The sequence below is a fragment of the Nelumbo nucifera genome, chromosome 3, assembly GCF_055504915.1.
Source record: "Nelumbo nucifera cultivar China Antique chromosome 3, China Antique-T2T, whole genome shotgun sequence".
Lineage (NCBI taxonomy): Eukaryota > Viridiplantae > Streptophyta > Magnoliopsida > Proteales > Nelumbonaceae > Nelumbo > Nelumbo nucifera.
In genome coordinates, this window is record NC_142651.1 from 110,565,762 (window position 1) to 110,591,642 (window position 25,881).

The 25,881-nt window shown below is 39.9% G+C and overlaps 1 protein-coding gene across 3 annotated transcripts; it reads left to right on the forward strand.

The window, feature by feature from the left end:
* The first annotated feature begins 9,391 nt into the window (after positions 1–9,391).
* On the forward strand, positions 9,392–22,803 carry LOC104607172 (protein transport protein SEC23 A-like). 3 transcript variants are annotated; one of them, XM_010272734.3, is made up of 7 exons: positions 9,431–10,081; positions 10,270–10,501; positions 10,656–11,317; positions 11,516–13,336; positions 21,820–21,936; positions 22,056–22,127; positions 22,393–22,803. In XM_010272734.3, exons 3-7 carry the CDS (start codon positions 10,841–10,843, stop codon positions 22,528–22,530), a joined length of 2,625 nt encoding a protein of 874 aa, XP_010271036.1. In that variant the 5' UTR covers positions 9,431–10,081; positions 10,270–10,501; positions 10,656–10,840; the 3' UTR covers positions 22,531–22,803. The 3 variants fall into 3 exon arrangements, with proteins under 3 accessions (XP_019054953.1, XP_010271036.1, XP_088757542.1); XM_088901416.1 differs by having other exon boundaries at positions 10,270–10,373; XM_019199408.2 differs by lacking the exons at positions 21,820–21,936; positions 22,056–22,127; positions 22,393–22,803 and adding an exon at positions 15,832–19,321 and having other exon boundaries at positions 9,392–10,081.
* Positions 22,804–25,881: the final 3,078 nt, after the last annotated feature.

Genomic DNA, 25,881 nt, shown 5'->3' on the forward strand with positions numbered 1-25,881 from the left:
TGCTGGGAGAGCCAAGGTGGATTGGTCCTGTTGAGCTGACTATCCCCGGACTTGCTCCTAAAATTTCCTTGCGAGACTGGAGGAATGTGCTGACCATTTCTCCTTCCACAGGGCGAGACTTGACCCCTGGGAGGAATTGATACTTGCGAGGTCCCCTCACCCCGATGAGGGGATCGGTTGACGTTCTGGCTGGTTCCAAGTCAAGTCGGGTTTTGGCCCTAGCGCAGTCCTGTGTGCCGAGGTGGAACCGAATGCTGCTATAGTGGTGGGAACTGGTGCTAATACTGCTGGTACAGATAGTACTGCTGAAATTGTTGGACCTACTGCATCTGGATTTGTATTGTCCGAATGCACTAGACGAGGTCATGGAATTGGGAGTGCCTGATCCTAGGAGGGACCACAGATGGCTCGAAGAAGGTCATGCCCACTGGGGGAAGCGGGACGCTCACTTGCGTAGCACCCTGCGGCACGAACAGTGACGGGACTCCGAACACGGTAAGAGGAATAGTGAACTGGCCAATGCATACCATAGGGCCTTGGGGGAAGGTTGATTGTTGATCCTGCCCCTGGTAACGTTCATTTTGATGCTTTTTCCAGTGTTGCTGGAAGAGTCCATTGGGATAGATAAAACTGCAACTGAGGTTGGGATGACCTTTCGATCGGTTCCCACAGACGACACCAATTGATGGTGCGTGATCTAAATACTCCTAGCTGGAAGACACCCCGAACTCTGGTTGGGCGGCGAGCTGGACCGATATGCAGAATAGTAGATCAAAGAATCTAGGGTAGCTGACCCGGCAAGGTCGCTCTGATGCTTAAGTCAGTACTTTTACTATAAATGCGAGTTGAATCTTGAGTGCTTGAATGCTAGTGAGTAAAATAATTACACGTACCTTTGCCTTAAAATTTCATGTCCTTATATAATGGAGTAGCCATGGGCCTTACGAAAGAGCTTTGGGATCTCTAGGTTGAGCAGATAAGGTTTGTTTCGTTTTTGAAGGAGAGCAATATGTTGATAAGGTTTATCGTTTACCCCCGATTCAGGCGGAGCTAGGACGAGCCTCATCGTGATCTCGAGAAATTCGGGGTTTGTTGGGGAGGCCTTTGGAGTCGGTTATGTAGCGTTTCGGCTCATTAGCTCTGAGCTGGCGCTTCGATTCTTTATTCCCGAATTGTATTGGGTGTCGAGGTGTCTCCACGCCGAGGTGGTTTTTTATTGACGAGGTGACTGGATACCCGAGCTCCGAATGTTGCGAAATTGGTTCGTTTGGCTAAATTGTCACCCTTAGAGCAGGTTGCGTCTACGTATTCCCTTCTTACTAGGTCATGCCAAATCACCCCTCATCAGAAACAAATAGTGCAATCGATTGATAAAGAGCAAGAAGTGGCTTCTTAACAACGAGAAGTAGAAACAAAAGTGAAAACAAAAATCCTAATCCTTCAGAAGTCATTCGAAATCCAGATATGGGTTTATTAGAATTGATAAATTCCATTAACTGAGAGCAGGAATATTACCCACAGTACGATGATTTCAAAGTTCTTCCCTTCCTTGCAATCAACATAATCAACCCACACAATCATTTAGCGAGCTAAATACATATATAAAATATGTGCCAAATTAATCAAGAAAATTTTAGACCTGAGTTGCACATAGAAAAGCAAGATGACGGCTCACAAGGGAGGTTCAAGGAGATCGAAGATCGGAGATAAATCTGGTTTCAAAGTTCTTTCTCAGTAAGCTTTGTTAAGAAACGCAAGGGAGGTTCAAGGAGATCGGAGATCAGATCAGGGATGTAGAGATAGATTTTGGTTTTCAATGTGTTTAAGAAGATGGAAAATTTGTGAAACGAGAATTCTAGGGTTTCAACAAACCCTTCCTCTTCTTCTTCTCTTCACCCCTACAACCCATGGCATCATGGCATAATCGGTGACAAAAAAGAGGGAGACGGAGAGGAGGGATCCCCCTGCCTGAAAAAACCCTTCCTCTTCTTCTTCTCTTCACCCCTGCAACCCCTGAACGCATGGCATGGTTCTGGTAGTGTGCCTGAGAGCCAAGGTCTGAACCTCAAATTCTCAATCAAAGCTATGGCGGTGGGAGAGGATGGGTACATTGCACAAAGCTGAGAGCTGAGGTCTACACAAATTTTTGTACTCAAGAACCAGTGTGAAAGAGCAGCAACGTCTCCTTCCCTCCATTTCATATCTGTTAATTGTCTTCGGTGAACAAAGATCTACCATTGACGAAGGGCTTATTCATATATACTGAATGCCCGGAGACTGAGCACTAATTGTTGCAAGTAACGGCAGTCACCAAAACTTCCGAATAATAAGGATATTTTAGGAATTTTAAAATAATTATCACTTACGTGATGTCATATGTAAACGAAGTATGATAAAAAATTAAGGACAAATGAGGTTTTAGACAATTGTTAGAAAATTTAAATATATCGCAAGACAATATCTAAACTATAAGAATACAGTTTGGCAATTTCGTGATCAACAGAGATACTTTAAGAGATTTAACCTTTTTTTTTTTTTGAAAAATCATCTAACTCACCATTAATCTTAACTTAACAAAGTCATTTAAAATCAACAAATTTTAGTGAATGCTTAGATTACAATCATGTTAGTTTAAAGGAGTTGGACTTAAATATATATTTAGGGTAAAATACTTAAACATACCCTAATGTTTTAAAATAGACTTAGATATGCCTTATAGGCTGACGCCACAAGACTTAAACATACCCTCCATAAAAAAAAGTCACATATAATCCTATTTTGCCCTCATGGTGATTCCAAATTCATCTTTAAAATATACCACACGAGTTCTTGCGAGAAGGAATTGACTTTCTGCTCTCTTCAGCTTAAACAACCCAAAGTTGTTAGAGTAATCCTTGGAAAAAGCAATTGTTTCTAGAGTAAAGGTAATGGTGATGACTAATAAGTTTTTCTTCAACACAACACCTGACAAGTGTCAACATAACTTTGTTAAAATTTGAAAGGTAAAAGAGTAAGGAGGTATGTTTAAGTCCTCTTGAAAAGCCTAGGGTATATTTAAGTCAATTAATGAAAATTTAGGGTGTGTTCAAGTCTTTTACCAATATATTTATTGAAACTAAAATACCAAAGTGACACATTGAAAGTTCATGCCAAGGTGAAACTACCCCAAACCTATTTGCAATTTAATCTAAATTATATTAATCAATTTGGTTTTAAATGAAGGAAAAATCTAGTATACTGCCGGATATACATGACATGGAAGAGCTTTGACCAAATCCTCCATGAATTTTGAGAAATATTACTACTTGTCACATTTTTGAAACCCCTCATTGATTGGTTACAAGTTTAAGCTTTTTTGGTATCATAGATGAAAATCCAGAAAAAAAAAATGGATTTTTTTTTAAAGTACCTATAATGTATAATGTTTAGGAAATAACTTACTCTACCCCTATTGTTTACATATTGTCTTAAAGTATCCTTAAGTTTTTTGACAATTGACTAAATCCTCCTCTCCTGTTAACAAAATCCATTAGTGTTCCATCACAATCTGTTCACATGTGATATCACGTGACGAATAGAATTTTTTTGAAACCCAATATTAATCCCTTTTGTGAATGATGCTCTGCTTTCTTCAAGATTTTTATTCCTATCACAAAAAACCTTAAATAGGGGATTTGACAATGCTCAGTCTTATTTCAACAGTAGAGAGAGACCCCATTACTCTCTAGGCTAAGAATGCCCATACATTTGCTCTTTGTAGTCAAATTGCGGTTGTTTAGTGGTTATAGGGGAGATGTATGAATCCCTTATTATGACAACGGTGAATCCCTTTTTAATAATTAGCATGGAGAGTTGTGTTTGAATGCACTTTTGCCTTGTATCCATTTTCAAATATGGTTTGGATGAGGGATATGATTTAATATCATAAAAATTGTAGGAAACTACTATAAAATCAATCCTGCCAGGATACTTTGTTTATTCAATGTGATAGATAAGGAATTTAATATCTGCAAAAAAGTTAAAAGTCTAAGAGGCATCTAGCAAGGGGAAATCAACAAGAGAGACAACTCCTCTGTTTAACCATTGTGAGAAGTTACAGCTACTACTCCATCGAAGATATAGGTATGGTTGTAACTCCTCTATTTAAGTGATGTGTCGTAAAAAAAAACAAAATGATAGATTTGTTGCTGATAGAAAGAAGCATCTACAACATTCTCAAAATGCAAATATTTACTAGCAACATTCTCAAAAGCAAGCCTGCCTTATTTACATCTTTCTCATGCTTGGTTAAGAGCTCAACAAGGGATACCAATTCAGCATGTAACTTAGGCAATGATACATAGTACCTAGCATTGAAATCAAATACATAGGTTGTTCATTTGCCGAAAAAAAAGATACATAAAATTTTCCATTCGTCTTATTGATGCCACAAAAGGTAACCTCAGTTGCATTGTGTATCTAAGTAAATATGCAGTACGAGGGAATACCATCATTGGAATGGGTGATAGAACTCTCTCTGACGTGATTGATTTTCAATAGTTTCCAACAATTTTGATGAAATTAAATCATATCCCTCACCCAAACCGTAGAGGAAATATGGAACGTAGTGCAAGAGATGAATCTGTTGAAAAATGATAGATTTTTGCTTATGATCTTCATCAAAGATCAAAGAGGGGACGTGAAAGTCCATGATAACTTTTCAAAGTTCTGATAAGATGAATTATATTCTTGGACCAAACTTGGTGGTGGAAACTGTTGGAGTTTTGCATTCCTAGTCAAATTGGTTCTATGTACTAAGAGCTTTGTCTTTCTCCCTTCTATTTTGGAAAGGCATAAATTGAGATGTGGTTGTTTCCATTTTGAAAATTTAAAGAAGATTGAAGGGTGAAATAGCCTTTTTAGTCTTTGTGTTAATGGTAATCAACGATTGTCAATCGTTAGAAAACTTAAGTATAATTTAAAGCAATTTTTAGACAATAGGAGTAAAAAAATAAAGGGAAAATTCTCTATTAGTACCTTGTACTTTGGGCCTAGTGCCACTTTGGTCCCCGAACTTTAAAACGCGATAATTCAATATTTGAACTTTCAAAACGTGTCAATTTAGCACCTACTGTTAACCATCTATTAACCAACCGTTAAGTGGGCATTTGAAAAGACACGAATGCCCTTCGAGAGTCATCTGATTTCCTTTATCAATCATCCAAACGTTGACAAAAAATGAATAGTCCCAAATCCTTTTCTCTTCTATTCAAAAAAGTTGGGATCACCAAAATGCCCATTGAGACGTGACCCCAACTTTCTTTAATAGAAGAGAAATGGATTTGAGACTATTCATTTTTTGTCAACGTTTGGATGGTTAATAGAGAAAATTAGATGACACTTGAAGGGCATCTATGCCTTTTCAAATGCCCACTTAACGACTGATTAACAATTGGTTAACGGTAGGTATTAAATTGACACATTTTGAAAGTTTGGGTATTGAATTGTCGCATTTTAAAGTTTGAGACCAAAGTGGCATTAGGTCCAAAGTACAGGGTAGTAATGGAGAATTTTCCCAAAAATCCCCCCCCCCTAAGCTGTGAGACAAAGACCCCTTCCCCGTTAACTCAACTAACAGAAGGGGTCATTTGACAAGAATATCCTTCGCACAATTGAATTAATATTTTCAAAATGATGAAAATAGACACCCCAACCCTTATTCACTGTTCTCGAATAGATTTTCACTTTTGACCTAAGCCCTGCTTGAAACCCAGTCAAGAACCCTCATGTAATCTATCTCAACTCCTCTGAGTCCGATCTCTGCTAGAGTTCGCACCAATATCACCGAACGTAAAAGAAAGGGAGTGAAATATCACATTGTTGCTAGGGAAGAAAAGCTGTGTCGCCATTGCCAGAAAAGAAAATCTCTTTTCAGTAGGTGGATATGTCAATATATGATACATTGGTTCTAAGAAGAGTGAAAACAGAGGCCCTTCACAAATAGAGCCAGGTCTGAAGGCAGGTGGATGAAGAGGATAAAAGTTGTTAAAACAAGAGTTAAATCAGCTTTATTGATTACTGATAATAATTGTAACTAAATATGTAAGGAAAACATTTGATGAGATTCTGCTGTAGCAAGAACAAGACAAATATTGATGAGCTAACCAAGCCTTTATGGCTTCCTTTTGGAAACTCTTAAATGATGATAAGCCAAAATGCTTGTTTAATATGTAATTGACTTTCTGCTCCCAATCTAGTCCTAAAACTTGGCCTTGTGTACTATAATCTAGATGTAGGGATGATTGAGGAGATAGTGATTTAACATTTTGATCCATATTAGGAAGATGCTCCATGATTTGAACTAGAATGGGATGTATTGGATGCATCGTGAATCTTGCTTCTTTTGGTTCTACCTGATGATTGGAGATGCTCAATGATACTAGACTGTTTCATCCGGGCCGGAGATTTTGAAGATTTGAATAACCCTTTCACCTGAACTTTGTGCATTACTAGTAGAACTTTTTGAACCAGATGAATCACATGCTTTCTTTCTGCAAGAATCATTCAAGAGGAACTCAATAGCATTGTTTAGTGATGGGCCAACTGCTTCTATAGCTTCTGTAACTATACAAAAGTCAAATCCCATCTCAATCAGTTCTGCAATCACATGTAAGGGTGTCAATGGACCGGTTTTGGATTGGACCCTGTCCAGTCTAAAATCAATTTGGACGGACCAACAAGACATATTGGATTGGACCAATCCGGTCCAAAATATTTATTAGATTTGGACCTGGTCCATCCATAACAAATTTATATTGGGTTGGGTTGGATTAAGCCAATATCTGGTCCATTGATATACGATAAGAATATATGTATCAATGGACCGGGTTTGGGTTGAAATCAATGTAAATCAGAATGAATTTGAACATATTGGATGGTCCAGACATTGAATTGGACTGGTCCAAATTAGTCCAAAATATTCATTGGATTGGACCTGGTCCATTTATAATGGATTCACATTGGACTGGATCAGAATGGACTAAATCCAATCCAATTGACACCCCTAATCACATGGTCAACGGATACATCATTCCCATCCATGGTAGTGAATCTTTCATCCAAATTGAAATGAAAAGAAGAACACATTTCACGTTGAATATCAAGTGGTAGGAACCGTCTAAATTGAAATGAATTATTGTCTTAAAAATTAGATTTGATTATTGTTTAATGTCTTAGGTGCATATGAAATTGAGATACAAAACCAATATTCCATTATTCTATGTTCAGTAGTATGGTTCATTCAAATAGTCTATACATTTGATTACTGTGCCAGGCCAACCTATAAAGACCATAAACATGAACCGAGTCCAACATTAATTGAATGTTGACTGTCTTAAGCATAGCTTTACAATCAGTGTAAAAGTCCTTGGTATCAAATCTCAACACTCAAGCCCAATGTATAGCAGTAGACCTGTTATGGACATGGGCATTAGTTGAGTCATGAGAGGTCCAGATTGAGGTATTTAACAGTATCTAATTCATTGAAATTATACATTGTTGCACCATCTAAAACCCAAGCAAACAGTGATAGTGGTTTGATAATCAACTGATCAATTTACTGATGAACAAAGTAATACAAAAACAGTTATATGGTTGATCTTTTGAAGTTTCTTAAATAGGAAAGTTGTTCAAACCGTTTATCATTCAGTTCCTTTCATAATCAGGTTTAGTGTGTCAGTAAATAATATTCTGATTTGTTTTATAGTTTAGTATCTTAGGTGCGATGTACTAAATTGTCAGTGCATCATGTTTGTTGGATTTATATTGTAAGTTATATGTACATAATCATTCCCTAACATTAGTTTTTCTCTAATGGTGCAGGAAGCATCCTATATAATTCATCAAAATTTAGACAAGGGTCATCGAATTTGAATGAAGTTGTAGCCATTGATATTCATTGGGCTGGAATGATGGAATGGTGAGTAACTTATGGGTCAATTGGACCGAGCACATAGGGTCAGGTTGTTGATTCATGTAATTTCTTGTAGACAGTTGTTGGAAGTCCATGTATTTTTCTTTTTCAAACATACGATCGGGTTTTCAAAATTCACAGAGAAAGATCACCATTCAGAATGATCAATCAATTTCTTTTTTCCTGCAATTTGGGCATCAACCGAAACAATTAGGTCTTACTAGGACCTACCCAAATCTTAGAGCCATTGGAGTGTATACCTAGGCTTGGAGTTTAACCATCCTTGCGATTTGTTTCCCAATGATTCACAAACATTTGTCAATTGTCACCTTAGCCCTTGTTGCTGCTGGTAGGGCTGTTTATAAATAAATTCAAATCGATCAAATCGGCTTGACCCAATCTGATCTAGTCAGTTTTTCTTCACCACCAGTCGGTTTCGGGTTGGAAAGATGGGTAAACCGATAATTCGGTTTGGTTTCAGTTTTTACACATGAAAGCCAAAACCGAACCGAGTTATCTATAAATATATTATCACTGAAATATTATATATAATATGTATATTTCTGAAATATATATTTCAGTTTTACATGTATTTTCAGATTCTCATTGAAATATTATCTATAATATGTATATTTCAGTTTTAAATATATATATTTTTGGTTATATATATATATTTATTTCTGAAATGTATATTTCAGTTTTAAATATATTTTCAGAAAATATATTCTGAAATATTATATATAATATGTATATATATATATATATATATATTTAAAGCTGAAATATATATTTCAGAAATATATATGTATCTAAACCAAAACAATCCAAACTGACCTAAACCGACTAGGTCAATTTTACTTAATAGAGGGTCGGTTTCGATTTAATCTTAAGATAACCCGACCAGGTCGAATCGATCGAAAAAAAAATAGTAAACTGACCCATAAACAGCCCTAGCTGCTGGTTTGTGAATCATCTATTGTATCCGAAGAAGAATAGTTTATAAACACTTGTTTCCCACAAGTCTCGAAATGGCAAGAGATAACCATGGCTTAGTATCCATATTATGGTAATTATAGCTAGCTTCACCTGGCCCTTGCCCAGGTGATCACTGTTGTAGCTAGCTTCACTATGAAGCTTTTTTTTTTGGCTCTAAATGAATTCTTGCTCAACCAAATAAATAATCCAGCAGACTCCAAGCCAATTTCGAATGAGAACAAGAAATGCACTAATGTAAATTCAAAATTTGCTTTGAAATGGAGATAGACCTAAAAAAAATCTTTCAGAGGCAGTGCAACCTCCTAGCTTCCCATTAGGATTCGAGCAAGGTAAGGATATCACCCTCCCTAACAGGCCCCTTACATTCCTCATGATAAAGCCTGTTCTGGTCTTCCATAAACTCGATTCTAACTTGAGTCACCTGCCCCCTTGACCTTGTTCGTCCCATTATCTTCACCACGATGGCAAAGTTTCACATGAGAATTCATCCTGAGCTGAGATCGGAAAGCGCGAGTGAGAGAAGAAAGAAGACGTTGAGGCCGCTTGCTCGCAAGTCGCAACTCGCACTTCGTGTCAGGGGGGAGCTTTTGCCACTGAAACTTGATCGTGAGGGAGAAATAAAGAAAGGTTAAGGCAACGTATAAAAATGGAAAGAGGGTTAAAATTATCCAAATAATTATCACAAGGGCAGTATGGAGATTAAAGTTTGTTGCAACGACAGAATTATAATCTTTTTGGACGATTAACGGAAGGGGGTCTATCTCACGGTGAAAGTATAACAGGTATTTGTCACTCACAGACCCCATAATACAGGGGAGTCTTTGTAATTTACCCAAAAAACAAATGAAACCGAAGGCCTTAGTTTGGCAGTTGGACACAATGCACTGTCAACGCGCGCGTCACTAATGGTAAGAAGAAAGTCTTCCCCCGCACAAGGCACACTGATTAACAGCTTCCGTTTTCGAGCCAATGCCTTGGTCTTGGTCCCTTCTAACAGGAACACCAGGAGGGAAGGGGTGGAGGGGAGCTTCGAAAGACAAAAAGAAAGGAAAGGTCAATTCAACTTTTATATGTGACTTATATTGTCGACGCTTGGCTCCTTCGATTGAATCTTGCTCTTTTTACTCTCAACAGGTAATGCTCTTAATCGAATTCTGCCTTTCACTCTGTTCAATTTGATACCTTTTTTATCAGAATAAGCTCAGATCACGCTGCAAATTTAGATAATTTTTCCTGAGAATGTTTCAACCGTCACGGCCAATCCTTTTCTTTTCTTTTCTTATTTGGGTTTCTATCGTGATACACTTTTTTACCTGGAACAGGGATCTCTTGAGAGTGCAGATTCATACGTCCCATCTATATTCTTTTGTTCTGAGTTGGTTTGGTCAAGGCCCATTTGTTCTTGTACTGGAAGTTGATCTGGGAGGTGAAATTTCAAATCTTTCAGTGTTCTTCATCGATGTCTGTAGCTGTACTCGGACAATTTTGAGCTGGGTTTCAATCAAGACCTGTTCTTTTTTCCTGGTTGCGTCGTTGGATTTAGGATTTTATTTGGTATGGTTTTAGGTTGGATTCTAATTGATGATATTATATACTTGCAATGGTTTAGAGCTTATAAATCTGTTTATATAAATTTATTGAAACTTCAGGTTCCAGGTTTAGATGGTGAATTGTTGAAATTCTTTGTTTTGTTTATTTTACTGAGCAGTTCATTGACATTTGACAATCGCATCGAACACCTCACTTTCCTTCAAGCTCAAAGATCTCATCTGTATCCGCTTATCTGAATTGGGTTTGTCTCCCTTGAAGTGTTTTTAGCTTCCTTCAAAAATTGGGTTGCAGTTCAAGATTCTAGAGCGTTACATTGATTTATTGGGATAAATCTGAACATCAATGGCTACTCCACCACCACCTCCTCCTGGTTACACTGTTACCGTTTCTCCCCCACACCCAAACATGCCAACACCTCGCCCCGAGAAAAGATTGACACCCCCTCCCTTCTCCTCTCCTGTTGTATCCAGGATTTCACCGCAATTGTCACAACAAGATCAACTCCCTTCTTCATCAAGCTATACCCCTAGTATACCAACTCCAGCCAATGGAATTAAAGCTGCAAGTCCTGTTCCTCAGTTTAGCACTCCTCCTGGCCCCCCTTTGTTCTCATCACTACCCCAGCCTGTATCTGTGCCTTTCTGGACCTCTTCCTCATCACCTCAGCTGGTCCCATTTTCTTCAGGTTCATCCTTGCCCACATCTTCTCCTTCCCATTATTCAAATGGGTCAGTTGAATTGCAGCCAGAAGTTTCTGATGGCACGAAGCTTTCCATGCTAGCTGGGGAATCACCATATGTTCTATTCTCTGCTCACAAGGTACCAATCTCTGATTATGCTTTCACTCTGTTTATAAAGATCTGTACCACTGTATGCTTAAGTTTTTGAATAATTTTCTCTCCATATCATTTTATTTGGTCGTAAAGAGCTTAGTATGCCAATGGTTCCATTCATGTTTTGTGGGCTTAGCAGTTTTTCTGTCATTCTTAATTACACATTGTCAATTTTATTTTATAGGTTTTGAAACATAAAAAACAGGCGAATGTCCCAAGCTTGGGATTTGGGGTGTTAGTTTCTTCTGGGAGAGAGATCTCACCGGGCCCACAAATAATACAACGGGATCCTCATCGCTGCCAAAATTGTGGAGCTTATGCAAATCTTTATTGCAATATTTTACTAGGCTTGGGGCAGTGGCAGTGTATAATTTGTAGGAAACTTAATGGAAGCGAAGGGCAATATGTGGCTCCAAGCAGGGAAGACCTTTGTAATTGGCCAGAACTCTCATCTCCATTGGTTGATTATGTTCAAACTGGGAGTAAAAGACCTGGGTTTATTCCTGTATCTGACTCCAGGATGTCAGCACCATTTTTTCTTGTCATAGATGAGTGTTTAGATGAAGCACACCTTCAGCATTTACAGAGCTCTTTACATGCTTTTGTGGATTCCCTTCCACCAACCACAAGAATTGGAATCATATCTTATGGTCGGACAGTGTCAGTATATGACTTCTCAGAGGGATCAACAGCGTCAGCTGATGTTCTTCCTGGTGACAAATCGCCGAGTCAGGAGTCATTGAAAGCATTGATTTATGGAACTGGTGTATACTTGACACCTATTCATGCTTCATTGCCCGTTGCACACACCATCTTCTCATCTCTGAGACCATACAAACTGAATTTGCCTGAAACATTGAGAGACAGGTGTCTGGGTACAGCGGTTGAGATAGCTCTAGCAATAATTCAAGGGCCATCAGCTGATATATCTCGAGGAGTGGTGAAAAGGCCTGGAGGTAATTCCAGAATCATTGTATGTGCTGGTGGACCTAATACTTATGGCCCTGGGTCAGTACCACATTCATTCAATCATCCAAACTATCCTTATATGGAGAAAACAGCATTGAAGTGGATGGAGAATCTAGGTCGTGAGGCTCATCGACATGATACAGTGGTTGACATCCTGTGTGCAGGAACATGTCCAATACGAGTTCCTGTTTTACAACCTCTTGCTAAAACATCTGGTGGTGTTCTAGTTCTTCATGATGATTTTGGGGAGGCCTTTGGTGTAAACTTGCAAAGAACATCTACCAGGGCAGGAGGTTGCCATGGTTTGTTGGAGATACGCTGTTCTGATGATATTCTTATTACTCAAGTCATAGGGCCTGGTGAAGAGGCATTTTCAGACTCTCATGAAACTTTCAAGAATGATACTTCTTTCTCTATCCAAATGTTAAGTGTTGAAGAAACACAGAGCTTTTCACTCTCCATGGAAACAAAAGCAGACATCAAAAGTGATTATGTTTTCTTCCAGTTTGTGTTTCGATATTCAAACATTTATCAAGCTGATATTTCTAGAGTGATTACTGTCAGATTGTCAACTGTGGATAGTGTTTCAGCTTATCTGGAGAGTGTTCAAGATCAAGTAGCAGCAGTTATTGTTGCAAAGAGGACATTATTGCAAGCCAAAACATCTTCTGATGCAATTGATATGAGAATGGTGATAGATGAAAGAGTTAAAGACATTGCCTTGAAATTTGGATCCCAATTACCAAAGTCAAAACTTTATCAGTTCCCCAAGGAACTTTCCTCATTGCCAGAGAATTTATTCCATCTTAGGAGGGGGCCACTTTTAGGATGTATTGTTGGTCATGAGGATGAGAGGTCTGTTTTGAGGAATTTGTTTCTAAATGCATCATTTGATTTGTCACTTCGTATGGTGGCTCCTCGTTGTCTAATGCATCGGGAAGGAGGCACTTTCGAGGAACTACCGGCATATGACCTGGCCATGCAGTCTGATGCAGCAGTTGTCCTTGACCATGGGACAGATGTTTTCATTTGGTTGGTATGGTTCTCAAGTCTCAACTTCATCATTTAACTAGATTTATCTTATTCTGTTGACTTTTTGTTCCCTTTTAGCACTGCAGTTCAATCCAAGGTTCAAAATTCGATATGATTGTATCATATTGGAACTCATTGATATGCCTTTTCTAAGGCATTTTCAAAAAGTTATTTTTTTTTATATGTTAAACACCATCCCTTTGTGAAAATATGAGAGTAAAAAAAAAGCTTTTTATTCATATGAAACACCTGATATGCATGTTCTAGAAGTTTTCTACTTAGATTGGTGGATCAATTTATTTATTTATTCTTTATCAAAAGGAACATTTTATTTATCTTAGTACATTTTTTTTTTGAGAAAGGCAACTATATCACTTGCATAGGTTGTATAGCAAAAAATGTACACGAGAGTATGTACACGAATATACAATATAAGTTTGGAAAGTTCTACCCACAACAAAAATAATTTAGGCATGGACTTATCAACTATACAAAATAGCCCTCTCAATCCCTGTCTTGGCTAACCCATCAACTGTGGAATTAGCTCCTTAGCAATCCATCTGATTTGATCTGACAACAACAGAATGTGTTATCTAATTTCATTAAGCAGGTGATCTAATTGCCATCTTCTCATGTACCTTCACTTTTCTAAGTACAACCAGTTATCTTTTCTCAAAAAAAAAAAAAACAAAAAAGGCGAGAGAGTGGATTCTTGCAACCTGCCAGCTGGGAGAGGTCTGAAATATCTCTTATTGTCAAAGGAAATCTCTTTGATTTTTTCAGAGGCTAGCATTCAAGTGCTTAGAAGAAAGAGGACAAAGCTTCTTAGTGCTTCACATGAGAATGATTTATTCTCAAAAATCTCTTTGTTTCTCTCTTCTAACACTACCTATAAGACCATATAAATGACAATTGTTTAGTAAATTTTTTGTCTGATTTTCCACCAAAGTCCCAGCCCCCAGTCCTCCAGTGTTTCAGTTGGTAGCAGATTCTCCATTTTGCAGGCACATAACACACGAGGAGAAATGTAAAAACACAAAATCCTCTTTCTTTGGAGGTCACAGGTGTTGATTAAAAAATAAAAAAATAAAAGGATACTCTTAGAGTGGTGAAGATCCAAATCCTGTTAACTGTAAGAGCACTGATAACATTGTTAGACATGATGGACTCAAAGAAAAACTTTGCTGTAAAGGTACTTGAGGATGAAGGAGACTAGACATAGAAATCAGAGATAGAAAGGGAGATAAATACTTATTGAGTGCAGGAAAGATCTAATTCCCCAATTTTTTTCCTTGATATGCATGTTATAGGAACAATGCAAGGTGACACTTTTTTTTTGGAATCTGATTTCTAGAAACCACTTAGTAGGGGGTTGATGAATGTGTCTTCCTCCTACAAAAGCTTCAGGATGTTATTTTGTTAGGCCATATCAAAGGGATGAATTGGAAAGAGGGCCTCAAGGGAAAACCCTATATCCTATATAAGACCCTTCCATGTGGCTTTTATTAGGGGAATGGAGAAGTCTATTAAAATGTAACTTGGGTTCTTATGTCCTTCTATATAGAGGCTTCCACGTGGCTTGTCCTTTACAAAGTGCTTAAAGTTGTTCACTTAATCCATGAGAATATTTAGGTTCCATATAGATGCATTACTAAATTTGTCATCATAGAGAGTCACACACACACACACACAAAAGAGGTTATACAACATTATAACTAGGGCTGCCAATGAAGTTCAGGTCCTAATACAAAATCCAACTTGGTTAAACTGAATCTGTATCTCGGATATCAGATTACAGACAAATCAGATCTGAACCAAACCGTATCTGACAATATTAACCATTTATCATTAATTGTCAAGACCCTGCCTAGGCATAAAGCATTTTTTTGAGGGGGTGGGGTTGCCTTGTGTGGATGCCTCAAATTGTTCAAATACAGTAGCTAACTAGTTCACAAGGCACCTGCCTAATCATGCCAAATGACGAGGTTCTCACCTTATGTCATCACCTATAATGTAGTAGCATGCATGGATATTGATACATCCAATAAAGTTGTTTATACATTTGCTGTCAAAAGTTGAGACATGTGAGGGTTTTGATAATATAAGGGAGAGGATAAGAGGAAGAAGAAGGAGGAGGAGAAAGGGAGGATGGCTTCATGATAAGTTTTTCTTTCTTTACTATATCTTTCTCTGTCTAGCTCTCCCTCAATAGAGGCTATGCCCCTTTGATTTTGTTTTATTCATATTTAATTTTCTAACATTATGTTTTTCTGCCACTTCCCTCTTTGCAAACAGAAAAGAGTCTTTATTCCCTTATTGCTTTATGCACAATTTCCATTTCATTTTTCTATTAAAATATTAGTGATATTTAAAGGTATAAATACAAGTTAAACCCAATTAGTTGTCCGTTTACTTCTAAAAAAATATTTTTATTTATATGCAATTTTATGCTTTTCTATTGCTTATTTTCTTTTTTTTTTGGATGCATTGCCATACAAGAATTGTTTGTGACGAAGGAAGATTTGGCCCAACCTCGCAAATCACGGCACGTGGCAAAAAAGGCAAGCAGCTCGGCACTCAAGACAGCATACCGAGGGTACAAACGCCAAAGGGAAGGGACCAACAGGCCCGGACTCCCTACTTAGAGCTCGAACTCCCTAGCAAGAGGCCCGAGCTCCCTACTTAGTGCCCGAAACTCCCTACTTAGAGTTCGGACTCCCTAGCAAGAGGCCCGAGCTCCCTACTTAGAGCTCGAACTCCCTAGCAAGAGGCCCGAGCTCTCTACTTAGTGCCCGAGCTCCCTACTTAGAGTTCGAACTCCCTAGCAAAAGGCCCGAGCTCCCTACTTAGTGGTCGAACTCTCTGCAAGGTGCCCGAACTCCCTACTTAGTGATCGGACTCCCTGCGAGGAGACCGAACTCTCCCTTTTTGACCTTGAGTCACACAAAGCAGGGACCCGAACTGGCCCGTCTTATGACAGTTCGGGGCCTCCCCTTATCCGAACTTAGACTTTGCCTCACGCACCGCTCCAGGCACTTCGCTTCCGGAGCATTGAACTGGACGAAGCACGCCGTACCTGACACCGAAGGAGTCTGTATCCAGGGGCGGCGCACCTGACTGACTTGGGATTTGACGCTTGACGGCCGCATTTCCAACGGCCACCTGCCACCGTCACCTGTCACCACTGCCTCCAGTTACAGAGACGGCTCCGACAAAAGGAGCAGTGACGGTTCTGCCCCAGCAGAGGCGATGATGCCCGAACTAGCAGAAGCACGGAAATACTCATTCCCGACCTGACAGGAGTCTAGGAGTGAGTGCGCGAGGTGGTTATAAAGGGCTCTCCACCCCCAAAGATGAGGTATGCAAACTTTGCGCTATCTGGTTTATCTTGCCTTTGAAGGATTCTAACTTAAGCTTTGGAGCCTTTACACCGGGTCCTCCCCGGAGCTTCCTCATCTCCTCCGTTTCAGGTTCTCTGTTACTCGGTTCAGAGGCAAGATCGCTGACAGTTAAGACCGGCCGGTAGCTCGGTACTATAACGCCAGAGTAAAGAAGAGGAACTTCCGCGTCGGGGACCTGGTTCTCCGTAAGGTCATGGTGCCCGAACCCGGCGTAGGGAAACTTGGACCAAATTGAGAAGGACCCTACAGAGTAAAGAAAGCACTTGGGGGGGCATACGAGCTCGAAACCCTAGAGGGAAAACAAGTACCCCGAGCATGGAACATTGTCAACCTAAGGCGATACTACCTATAGACCGCTAAGCGAAATGGGTAAAATCACCACCAAAGCCTACGGGCTAGGATGCCGAGCTAACGAAGGAATCTCGGCACAAGCAAGCAAAGAAAACAGTTCGCGCGAGTGCGGTTAACTCAGGCAGAAAACAGACCGAACGAATAGTCAGTTCGGCAAATACATGAAGTTCGGAAAATATGCTCAGTTCGGGAGAGAATGCTCAGTTCGGCAAATATGCTCAGCACTTAAACAAATCCTTCCATTCCAAAAGGTAGAGCAGTACAAAAAAAAAAAAAGTGTTTACAAGCCAGGAGCTATTTCATCATCGTCAGAAGGCACTTCGACAAAACCCGAAGGCCCCGCCTCGCCCTCGGAGTTTGGCTCGGCGTCAGCAACATTAGCCATCTCTTGAGTTATGCGCGAAGTGGATATGGCGCTAACATCGAGCTCGGGGTACGTATTCCGGATCATCCACCGGCTTAGTTTAAAACCCCTCCTATATGAATCCACCATCAGATCATCAAAACCCGGTGAAGCGATGTACTCTTCGACGGCCTTCTTCTTGGCATCTTCGATACCTTGGGAAAAGATCTGCGTCCTCTCCCTGATGTCCTCCTGAACATACTCGACCTGATGCTGCAGATCCAGCCTCAAGTCCGTCATGTGCTTCACCACCACTCCCATGGCCTTAGCATCTCTCTGAGACCTCGCCTGCCTGATCCAGGAAAAACGAGCAGTCTCTTCAGCAGCACGAGCGGCTTCCTCGGCCGCACGACGAGCCTCTTCGGTAGCTCGCGCCTGCCTCGAGCTCCTCTCCACCTGAGCAGCCAAGGCGTGAATGGAAGAATTCACCTGCCAAAAGAGACCGAATGATCAAAAGAACCAACAAAACAAAAGCCAAAGAGCTAAAAAAGGAGAACACTTACCACCATGGCATGGGTAACGGCACGGCAGGCCACTTGATGCAGAGGGAGATCAGTCCATGCCGCGACCTCCTCGGGGAAGATGGCCTCTTTACTCTTTTGAAGAGCATGGGTCGGCGTCAACACGCTCCTGAAATCCCCCGGGGCCCCCGAGCCTGAGGGACCAGCTCGGGCCCCCCGCCGGCTCCTGCATCGGAGGGACCATCTCGGGCCCCCTGGGCGGATCTTCTGGCTGGTAGCCCGACACCTCGGGCTCCGCATCCTGAGGCACCTCGGCGCGAGTTCGCTTTGGCAACCCGCTTTCTCCTCTTCATACCTTGAAACAAGTGCCCACCTCGGGTCCCTCGCGAATCCATCACACCTGCGTAAAGAAGTTCGCCATCAGTAAAAAGCAAGAAAAACAACAAGATAAGAGTCTCTAAGTGAAGGACCTACCCGAGCTCAGGCCGGCCGCAATGAGCTTGGCCTCCGTCAGATACCGTTCACACTTCAGCCCAAGCCGCGCCCATTTCCGAAGGCCCTTCGCCGTCTCCTTGTCAAGCGTAACCCCGGAGTCGGGAGCGGCCATCCCCCACCCGTTCTGAAAAGGCCACCCCAGCACACTTCGCACCCCGAAATAGTCCCGCTTCCATGCTGGGACCTTGTTGGGGAGCTCGTGTAAAAGCTTAAAACCCGGGTGAGGAGACAGGTAGTAAGCCCGCCTGCACCCGGGGAGAGGACCCGCTTGCTTCTTGAGCATCAAGATTGAAGAAAAAATCTCCAAGTCCAACGGAAAGCTCTCGTCACAGAAAATGGAGATTGTCCCCACCAAGTTTCGAATGGAGTTCGGGTGGAGCTGGCCGACCGTCACGCCGAAGTGGTTCAAGACTTCAACGAAGAGGGGGTGGAAAGGCAATCGCAGCCCCGCGGCGAGCTGCTCCCGGAATATTACGATCTCATCAGGACCGTGTTCCCAAGGAAAGCTACCCGAAGGTATGAAATAAGCATACTCCTCGGGCAAGTTATAGTAAGTAATGAGGGATTGGAGCCCCTCGGGCGTCATGGTCGAAGGGCCGAACTTGTCTAACATCCGACCCCAGCGAGAGGTGGACGCCAAACTACCTGAAGCGCCACGGCCTACAGGCTCGAACTCTTCCTCGAGCTCTACCTCTGGCTCGCTAAGGCTATCGAGGGATGCAACTTGGTTCGTAGAACCTGCATCAGACCCGCTGAAATGACTATCTGAGCCATCCGAGCTAGACATTGGGAGTGACGAGACCCAGGAAAGTACTCACCCGGACGAAAGCTGTAGACCACAGGAGCTCGGACGAACGGAAGACCTTGAGCGCGAACTGGATGCGAGCTGAAACTCTGACGCGAGCTCAAGAGAAATACAAAAGCGACAACAAACCGGGGTCTTCCCCCCCCCCCCCCCCCCCCCCCCCGCTATTTATGCTCACAGTGACCAAAAGGCAACGGCTCAGATCAAAGCCAATCCGACGGCCTACGGTCGCCCTGACCGCATGTCGCCCGAGACCGAGACGTGATTGGCGCACGTCTTTCTGAAACTAACAGCAACGGTGCGCATCTTTTCGAAACTGACGGAACGTCAGCGCACGTCTTAGAAAAAACGACAGCGGCACGTCTTTTTCAAATTTGAAAAAACGCCCGCTTTCGTGCCCCCAAGTGGCGCGCCCCTTTTTTTTTAAATTTCGAAGCAACACGCGCGCACCGCCACATCTATCAGCATTTAGACAGGCCAACACGCTTCCCGCAAACCCTAACAACGCACCTCGCGTCAGCAGAACCAAGATTCAAAGTGCAGGACAAATCTATTTGACACCTTGCGAACTCCCCGCCAGGGCAAGACCATAGCACGAGGAGTGGGGGGCAATTGATGAAGGAAGATTTGGCCCGACCTCGCAAATCACGGCACGTGGCAAAAAAGGCAAGCAGCTCGGCACTCAAGACAGCATACCGAGGGTACAAACGCCAAAGGGAAGGGACCAGTAGGCCCGGACTCCCTACTTAGAGCTCGAACTCCCTAGCAAGAGGCCCGAGCTCCCTACTTAGTGCCCGAAACTCCCTACTTAGAGCTCGAACTCCCTAGCAAGAGGTCCGAGCTCCCTACTTAGAGCTCGAACTCCCTAGCAAGAGGCCCGAGCTCTCTACTTAGTGCCCGAGCTCCCTACTTAGAGTTCGAACTCCCTAGCAAAAGGCCCGAGCTCCCTACTTAGTGGTCGAACTCTCTGCAAGGTGCCCGAACTCCCTACTTAGTGATCGGACTCCCTGCGAGGAGACCGAACTCTCCCTTTTTGACCCTGAGTCACACAAAGCAGGGACCCGAACTGGCCCGTCTTATGACAGTTCGGGGCCTCCCCTTATCCGAACTCGAGACTTTGCCTCATGCACCGCTCCAGGCACTTCGCTTCCGGAGCATTGAACTGGACGAAGCACGCCGTACCTGACACCGAAGGAGTCCGTATCCAGGGGCGGCGCACCTGACTGACTTGGGATCTGACGCTTGACGGCCGCATTTCCAACAGCCACCTGCCACCGTCACCTATCACCACTGCCTCCAGTTACAGAGACGGCTCCGACAAAAGGAGTAGTGACGGTTCTCCCCCAGCAAAGGCGATGATGCCCGAACTAGCAGAAGCACGGAAATACTCATTCCCGACCTGACAGGAGTCTAGGAGTGAGTGCGCGAGGTGGTTATAAAAGGCTCTCCACCCCCAAAGAGGAGGTATGCAAACTTTGCGCTATCTGGTTTATCTTGCCTTTGAAGGATTCTAACTTAAGCTTCGGAGCCTTTACACCGGGTCCTCCCCGGAGCTTCCTCATCTCCTCTGTTTCAGGTTCTCTGTTACTCGGTTCAGAGGCAAGATCGCTGACAGCTAAGACCGGCCGGATTGCGCATCATCAATTTGTATTGTACTATGTTGTATAGAACATTGATACTAATGACTAAAAGTAAGCACTGATTTATCATGTGCACATTGTTGTCTATTTTTTTATCATTATTTCAATCTAAAATAATAAAAAAGCATAAATGTTCTCCATGTCAATATGGAAAGCATACTTAAAAATCCCATCCTTTGTTAAATTCCATTGTGACAAGTATACATGTGTGCTGGTTAGGGCACATCCCAAATTTGATATATGGGGCACATCCCTTGTGAAAAGACAAGTACTTTTATCAAAGTAGGTGCAGAAGGGTGGCTGTCTTTTCAAAACATCACTATTGGTCTATTCAGTAGGGGTGTGCCCCCTTTATAAAGATGGGATGTGGTATAATGTTTAGGCCAATATTTACTTATTTGATTAATGGTATATAATAATAACATCATTTCCAGTTCATTTATTTATATTATATAATATTTAGGTCATTTTTAGTTTACTTTGTTAATGATGTATAGTGTTTGAATATGGTCAGAATCCTATTTGAATCAGACTTTGAATCTGAATATTCGGATCTTAGTATATCCTACCTGCATCTGAGTCATCCGACTTGTTACAGTCCTAACTAATGCTCAGCCTACCAAAGCAGTTACACACAGAGAGTAGAATAAAGTCAATAGATGTGTGGACCTTTCCAAGATATTAAAATAAAAGTAAGACAATGAAGAGGACCATAAACTTTTCAAAAAACAGTTATCCAATTAGACTCTGAGGTGATGATTACGATTTTGCTCCGAAAATATCAAAGTGCTTCCTGGAAATATTTCATGGAAGCATGTATTTGAAAGACATAATATTATAAGATTGGTTCTTTTTTTATAATGTAAGAAATATCTTTTGAACATAAAAGATGCTTGTGGATATTGGCCATTTAAAAAACCTAGGCATTCAGGGTGCAGAGCTAGCAGCTCAGGAAGGGAGAAGTGCAGCAGCTTTAGCAGCTTGCAGAACATTGGTGGAGGAGCTCACTGAATTTCGGTTTCCAGCTCCTCGAATCCTTGCATTCAAGGTTTGTTTTCTTCATGATCTCATTCTTTCCCGTTTCATCCATTCAATAATTTGATGCATTGGTATTCTTTTTCTCTTTCATTTAAAACAGACAAATATCTTTATTTGGATTTGCTACAGGAGGGCAGTTCTCAGGCTCGATACTTCGTTTCTCGGTTAATACCAGCACACAAAGATCCACCTTATGAGCAGGTATAGTTGTTCTGTTCTATTTTTGAGGGTTTGATCCTTGTGAACTTGTTCTACTCATGTGTTAATTAGTCAAAAGTATGCTTTTCAATCTCAAAGTGGCTGAGGCCATCATAAACTTGTCTTTCCAGAGATATTGATCAACCAAGAAAAAATGTTCTGAATAGACTTATATTTCCAGAGACATTGACCGACCAAGAAGAAAATGTTTTGACTGAATAAGAAATAGCCTGCAGTATTTAATGTGAACATTGTTGATTAAATGCAGGAGGCAAGGTTCCCCCAGCTTCGATCTTTAACATCAGACCAGAGAGCCAAACTCAAAAGTAGTTTTATTCACTTTGATGATCCAAGCTTCTGTGAATGGATGCGCAGCTTAAAATTAGTGCCTCCTGAACCGAGCTAGTGACATGAGAAGATGGAATATTTTTGCACTTCAAAAAGTCTATTTGCATCCAAGAAGCGCCATTGGGTACTTCTGACTGGGTGACTGGATGCTTTGTCTAGGAATGATGACCAAGGGCTGTTCCATTCTGAAGAAAGATTGAAAGACCGGTTAACTTTTATATTTACTCTAAATTTTCCCTAGTGTTTGGTCTCTTTATTATTTCACTTCATATTCAGCTACCCATTTTGGAAGACAATAGAAAAGCAATAAAATTTCATTCCTTGATATAAATTTCTGTAAAGATATATATTGTCCTCATAGCAACCTTCTGTTTCTTTTTATTATTTTAGAATGAGAAATGGGCCATAGGGAAAAGAAAAATGAGGCAAGCCCATGGTACAAAAAATTATCGTGCTGCATACAAAATTTTGAGTCTCATTCCTTTAGGGCATTAGATTATGTTCTGTAATTCTGTTTCGTTGGTATTCAAACTTGTGACTTTTGCCACCACCAATCTCTGTTACCACCCATTACCAATTTCTAGTAAGATTCTCTCTCTCTCTCCCTCTCTCTCTCTCTCCCTCTCTCTCTCTTTCCATATATATATAATATACACTAGCAAGTGTGCAAGTGCTTTGCATGTGGCAATTCTAGATGATGATAATGATAGTAATCATGTATCCAAATTTTTCTATAAAATTCATGTATTTTTTATTTTTTTTATATTTTATATTTTTCATTATTAATTGGATGCAGATTGCAAAATTCGAATCCGAGTATGTAAACATCTCATATTGGACTGTAAGGTTTTGGATACCATTGACAGGCCTACTTGCTTGGCTGGATTCTTCTTTTTGTAATGCTTTATTTTCTTAGTATATCATTTTTTGTTCATTTATCAAAAAATAATAAGATTTAAAGAGAGAGAATTGAATGAGGTAAAAAGTAGTAGTTCAAAAAAAAAAAGACTTAATTTTACATGACAGACTCAGAGTACGATTTTAATCAAGATACGATCCTATGCTTTTGAGTTTTGACTTACCAAAAGACCAAAGAACCGTACCAATGATACCTCTCTATGGATTTGAGTAAACGAGTAAGATCTCCCTCACTGCACTTACACCTATCAATAAACAGTTGTGTTGGGTTACAGAGAGTGCACTTTTATTTAAATAGGAATACAAATGAAAAGAATACAACTTCTTGTTGAATTTTATTTTATTTTTCTTCAGGCCTTATTTTGTACTGCAATCAAATAAAAAAAGATAAATTTTGAAATATAAATAAATCACAATTTGCACTAAAATCATTTGGTTTACATCAGGGCAATTAAATTTGCATTGCAACCAAACACCGCTGCAAAGAAAAACACTAAACAGATTATGTAGTACTATAAGAAGGGTACGTTCTACACCAACACCACTTCTTGGGAGGAGTCCGGATCTCCCAAGGTTTTTTAAAACCGGACTGGCATGGATCCATTCTGGGGGCCGGTTCATGGGTCGAATTGATGGCCCATTCTAACTTAAAAAATAAAAAAATAAAAATAAAAATGAAAAATGACTAAAAATCATCGTCCAGGTCAATGATTTGACCACCCCTATCAACGAGTCACTGACCAGATCAATGGTTTTTAACCAAAAGATGGTTTTAAGGTAAAATGAAATCAATTACCTAACTAGTTCTTGGGTTTTTTGGTCCAACCATTTAATTCGGTCTAATTTTAATACCATGGATCTCCCCATAAATAATATCTTCTGTACATATATTGTTATTTATGGGGAGATATTTTCAGTACACGGTTGAATGTGGCTGTGACGTCGGTGCGAGGAGCAAATCCGGAGTAAATTTGATACATCTACATGCATAGAGTATATAATACAGAACGTTTTATAAATGTAGAAGTCACTGGAACTTGAATCGGGTCTGCCTAAGTTACGGCCCTATTATAGAAAGCCAAACGGTATAGCAACTGCTTGGGTGCAATGCCGAATCAAATATTTAAGGGCCCATTTGGCCATTTGGGTAGACTAAAGCTTTGTTAAGCTGTTTTGGAGAAGCCAGTAAAAGACGTTTTAGGACCTGTTTGTGATTGTTAAGTTGAACATTTAGCTAAGCTGGTTTAATTAGGGGTGAGCATAATTCGGTTAAAATCGAAAAATCAAACTGAAAATTTTGGTTTTGATTTTTTTGGGTTTTGGTGTTTTTTTTTTGTTCTGTTAATTTGGTTTTTGAATAATTCAATTTCGGTTTTGGTTTTTAGAATTAAAAAATTCGGTTAATCGAATAAATCGAACTTTGGTAATATAATATGTAATATGTAATATATAATATATAATATATAATATATAATATATAATATATAATATTATATATAATGTAATGAAATTTACTTCCATATTATATATTATATATATTATTAAAATTCAATTTTAACCAAAATAACCAAAACTCAAACAAAAAATTTTGGTTTAGGTTTGTTTTTTATTTTTATTTCGGTTTTAAAAATTTTGGTTTATTTGATTCGATTTTTAGCTGAATAAACCAAATGTCCACCCTTAGGTTTAACTGCTTTTAGACACTCCGGACAAACTATTTAAAGAAACTGCAGACAATCCAAAAATAAAATAACTGACTTATTGACAGGCATTTTGAGCTCTCTAGATTTTTCACTTAAAGGCTGTCTAAGTAACGAGGACATATTTTTATTGGCAGTAAGATTTTTCACTTACACTGTGTTTGGTTTGAAGGATAAAATAGGAAAAGGAAAGAAAAGGTAGGAAAACCTTTACAACCCTTGTATAAATTTCCCTACCTTTTCCTTCAAACCAAACGTAGCCTTATTGACAGGCATTTTGAACTTTGGGGCGGGGGGTCACCAAACATTATTTATCATAATTACAGTATTTAATTAATTAAGAGTATTTTCAATAAATACAATATTTTGTTAATTACAGTATTTGTTTAAAAAATGTATTTATTAAATAACAATATTTTCAAAAAAAAACCAAAAACAATGTAACTATGTTTCTGAAAATATCAAAATATTTAATTAACAGTAATTATCAGAAAATTAAAAGTAATTATTTTTTATAATTAACAGTAATTATTTTATAATTAAAAAATCATTACATATGGTTATTTTATAATTAACAGTAATTATTTTTAAAAAATTACATTTAATTACATTATATATTATTTTATAATTAACAGTAATTATTTTTAAAAATTATACTTAATTATATTTATATAATTACAGTATTTTTAATAATTAGGTATGGCAATTCATGCTTTGATATAGTGACAAGTAAATGCAACATTTAAACTAGGGATGGCAATTTCTACCCTACTCGGTGGGTACCCATCCCT

What these genes read in the sequence shown, in the direction of transcription:
- LOC104607172 (XM_010272734.3), top strand. Translation starts at nt 10,841, where the DNA reads ATGGCTACTCCACCACCACCTCCTCCTGGTTACACTGTTACCGTTTCT. An exon ending in CAGATGTTTTCATTTGGTTG is followed by an intron (nt 13,337 to 21,819) that starts GTATGGTTCTCA and finishes CTAGGCATTCAG; the next exon opens with GGTGCAGAGCTAGCAGCTCA. An exon ending in AAGATCCACCTTATGAGCAG is followed by an intron (nt 22,128 to 22,392) that starts GTATAGTTGTTC and finishes GATTAAATGCAG; the next exon opens with GAGGCAAGGTTCCCCCAGCT.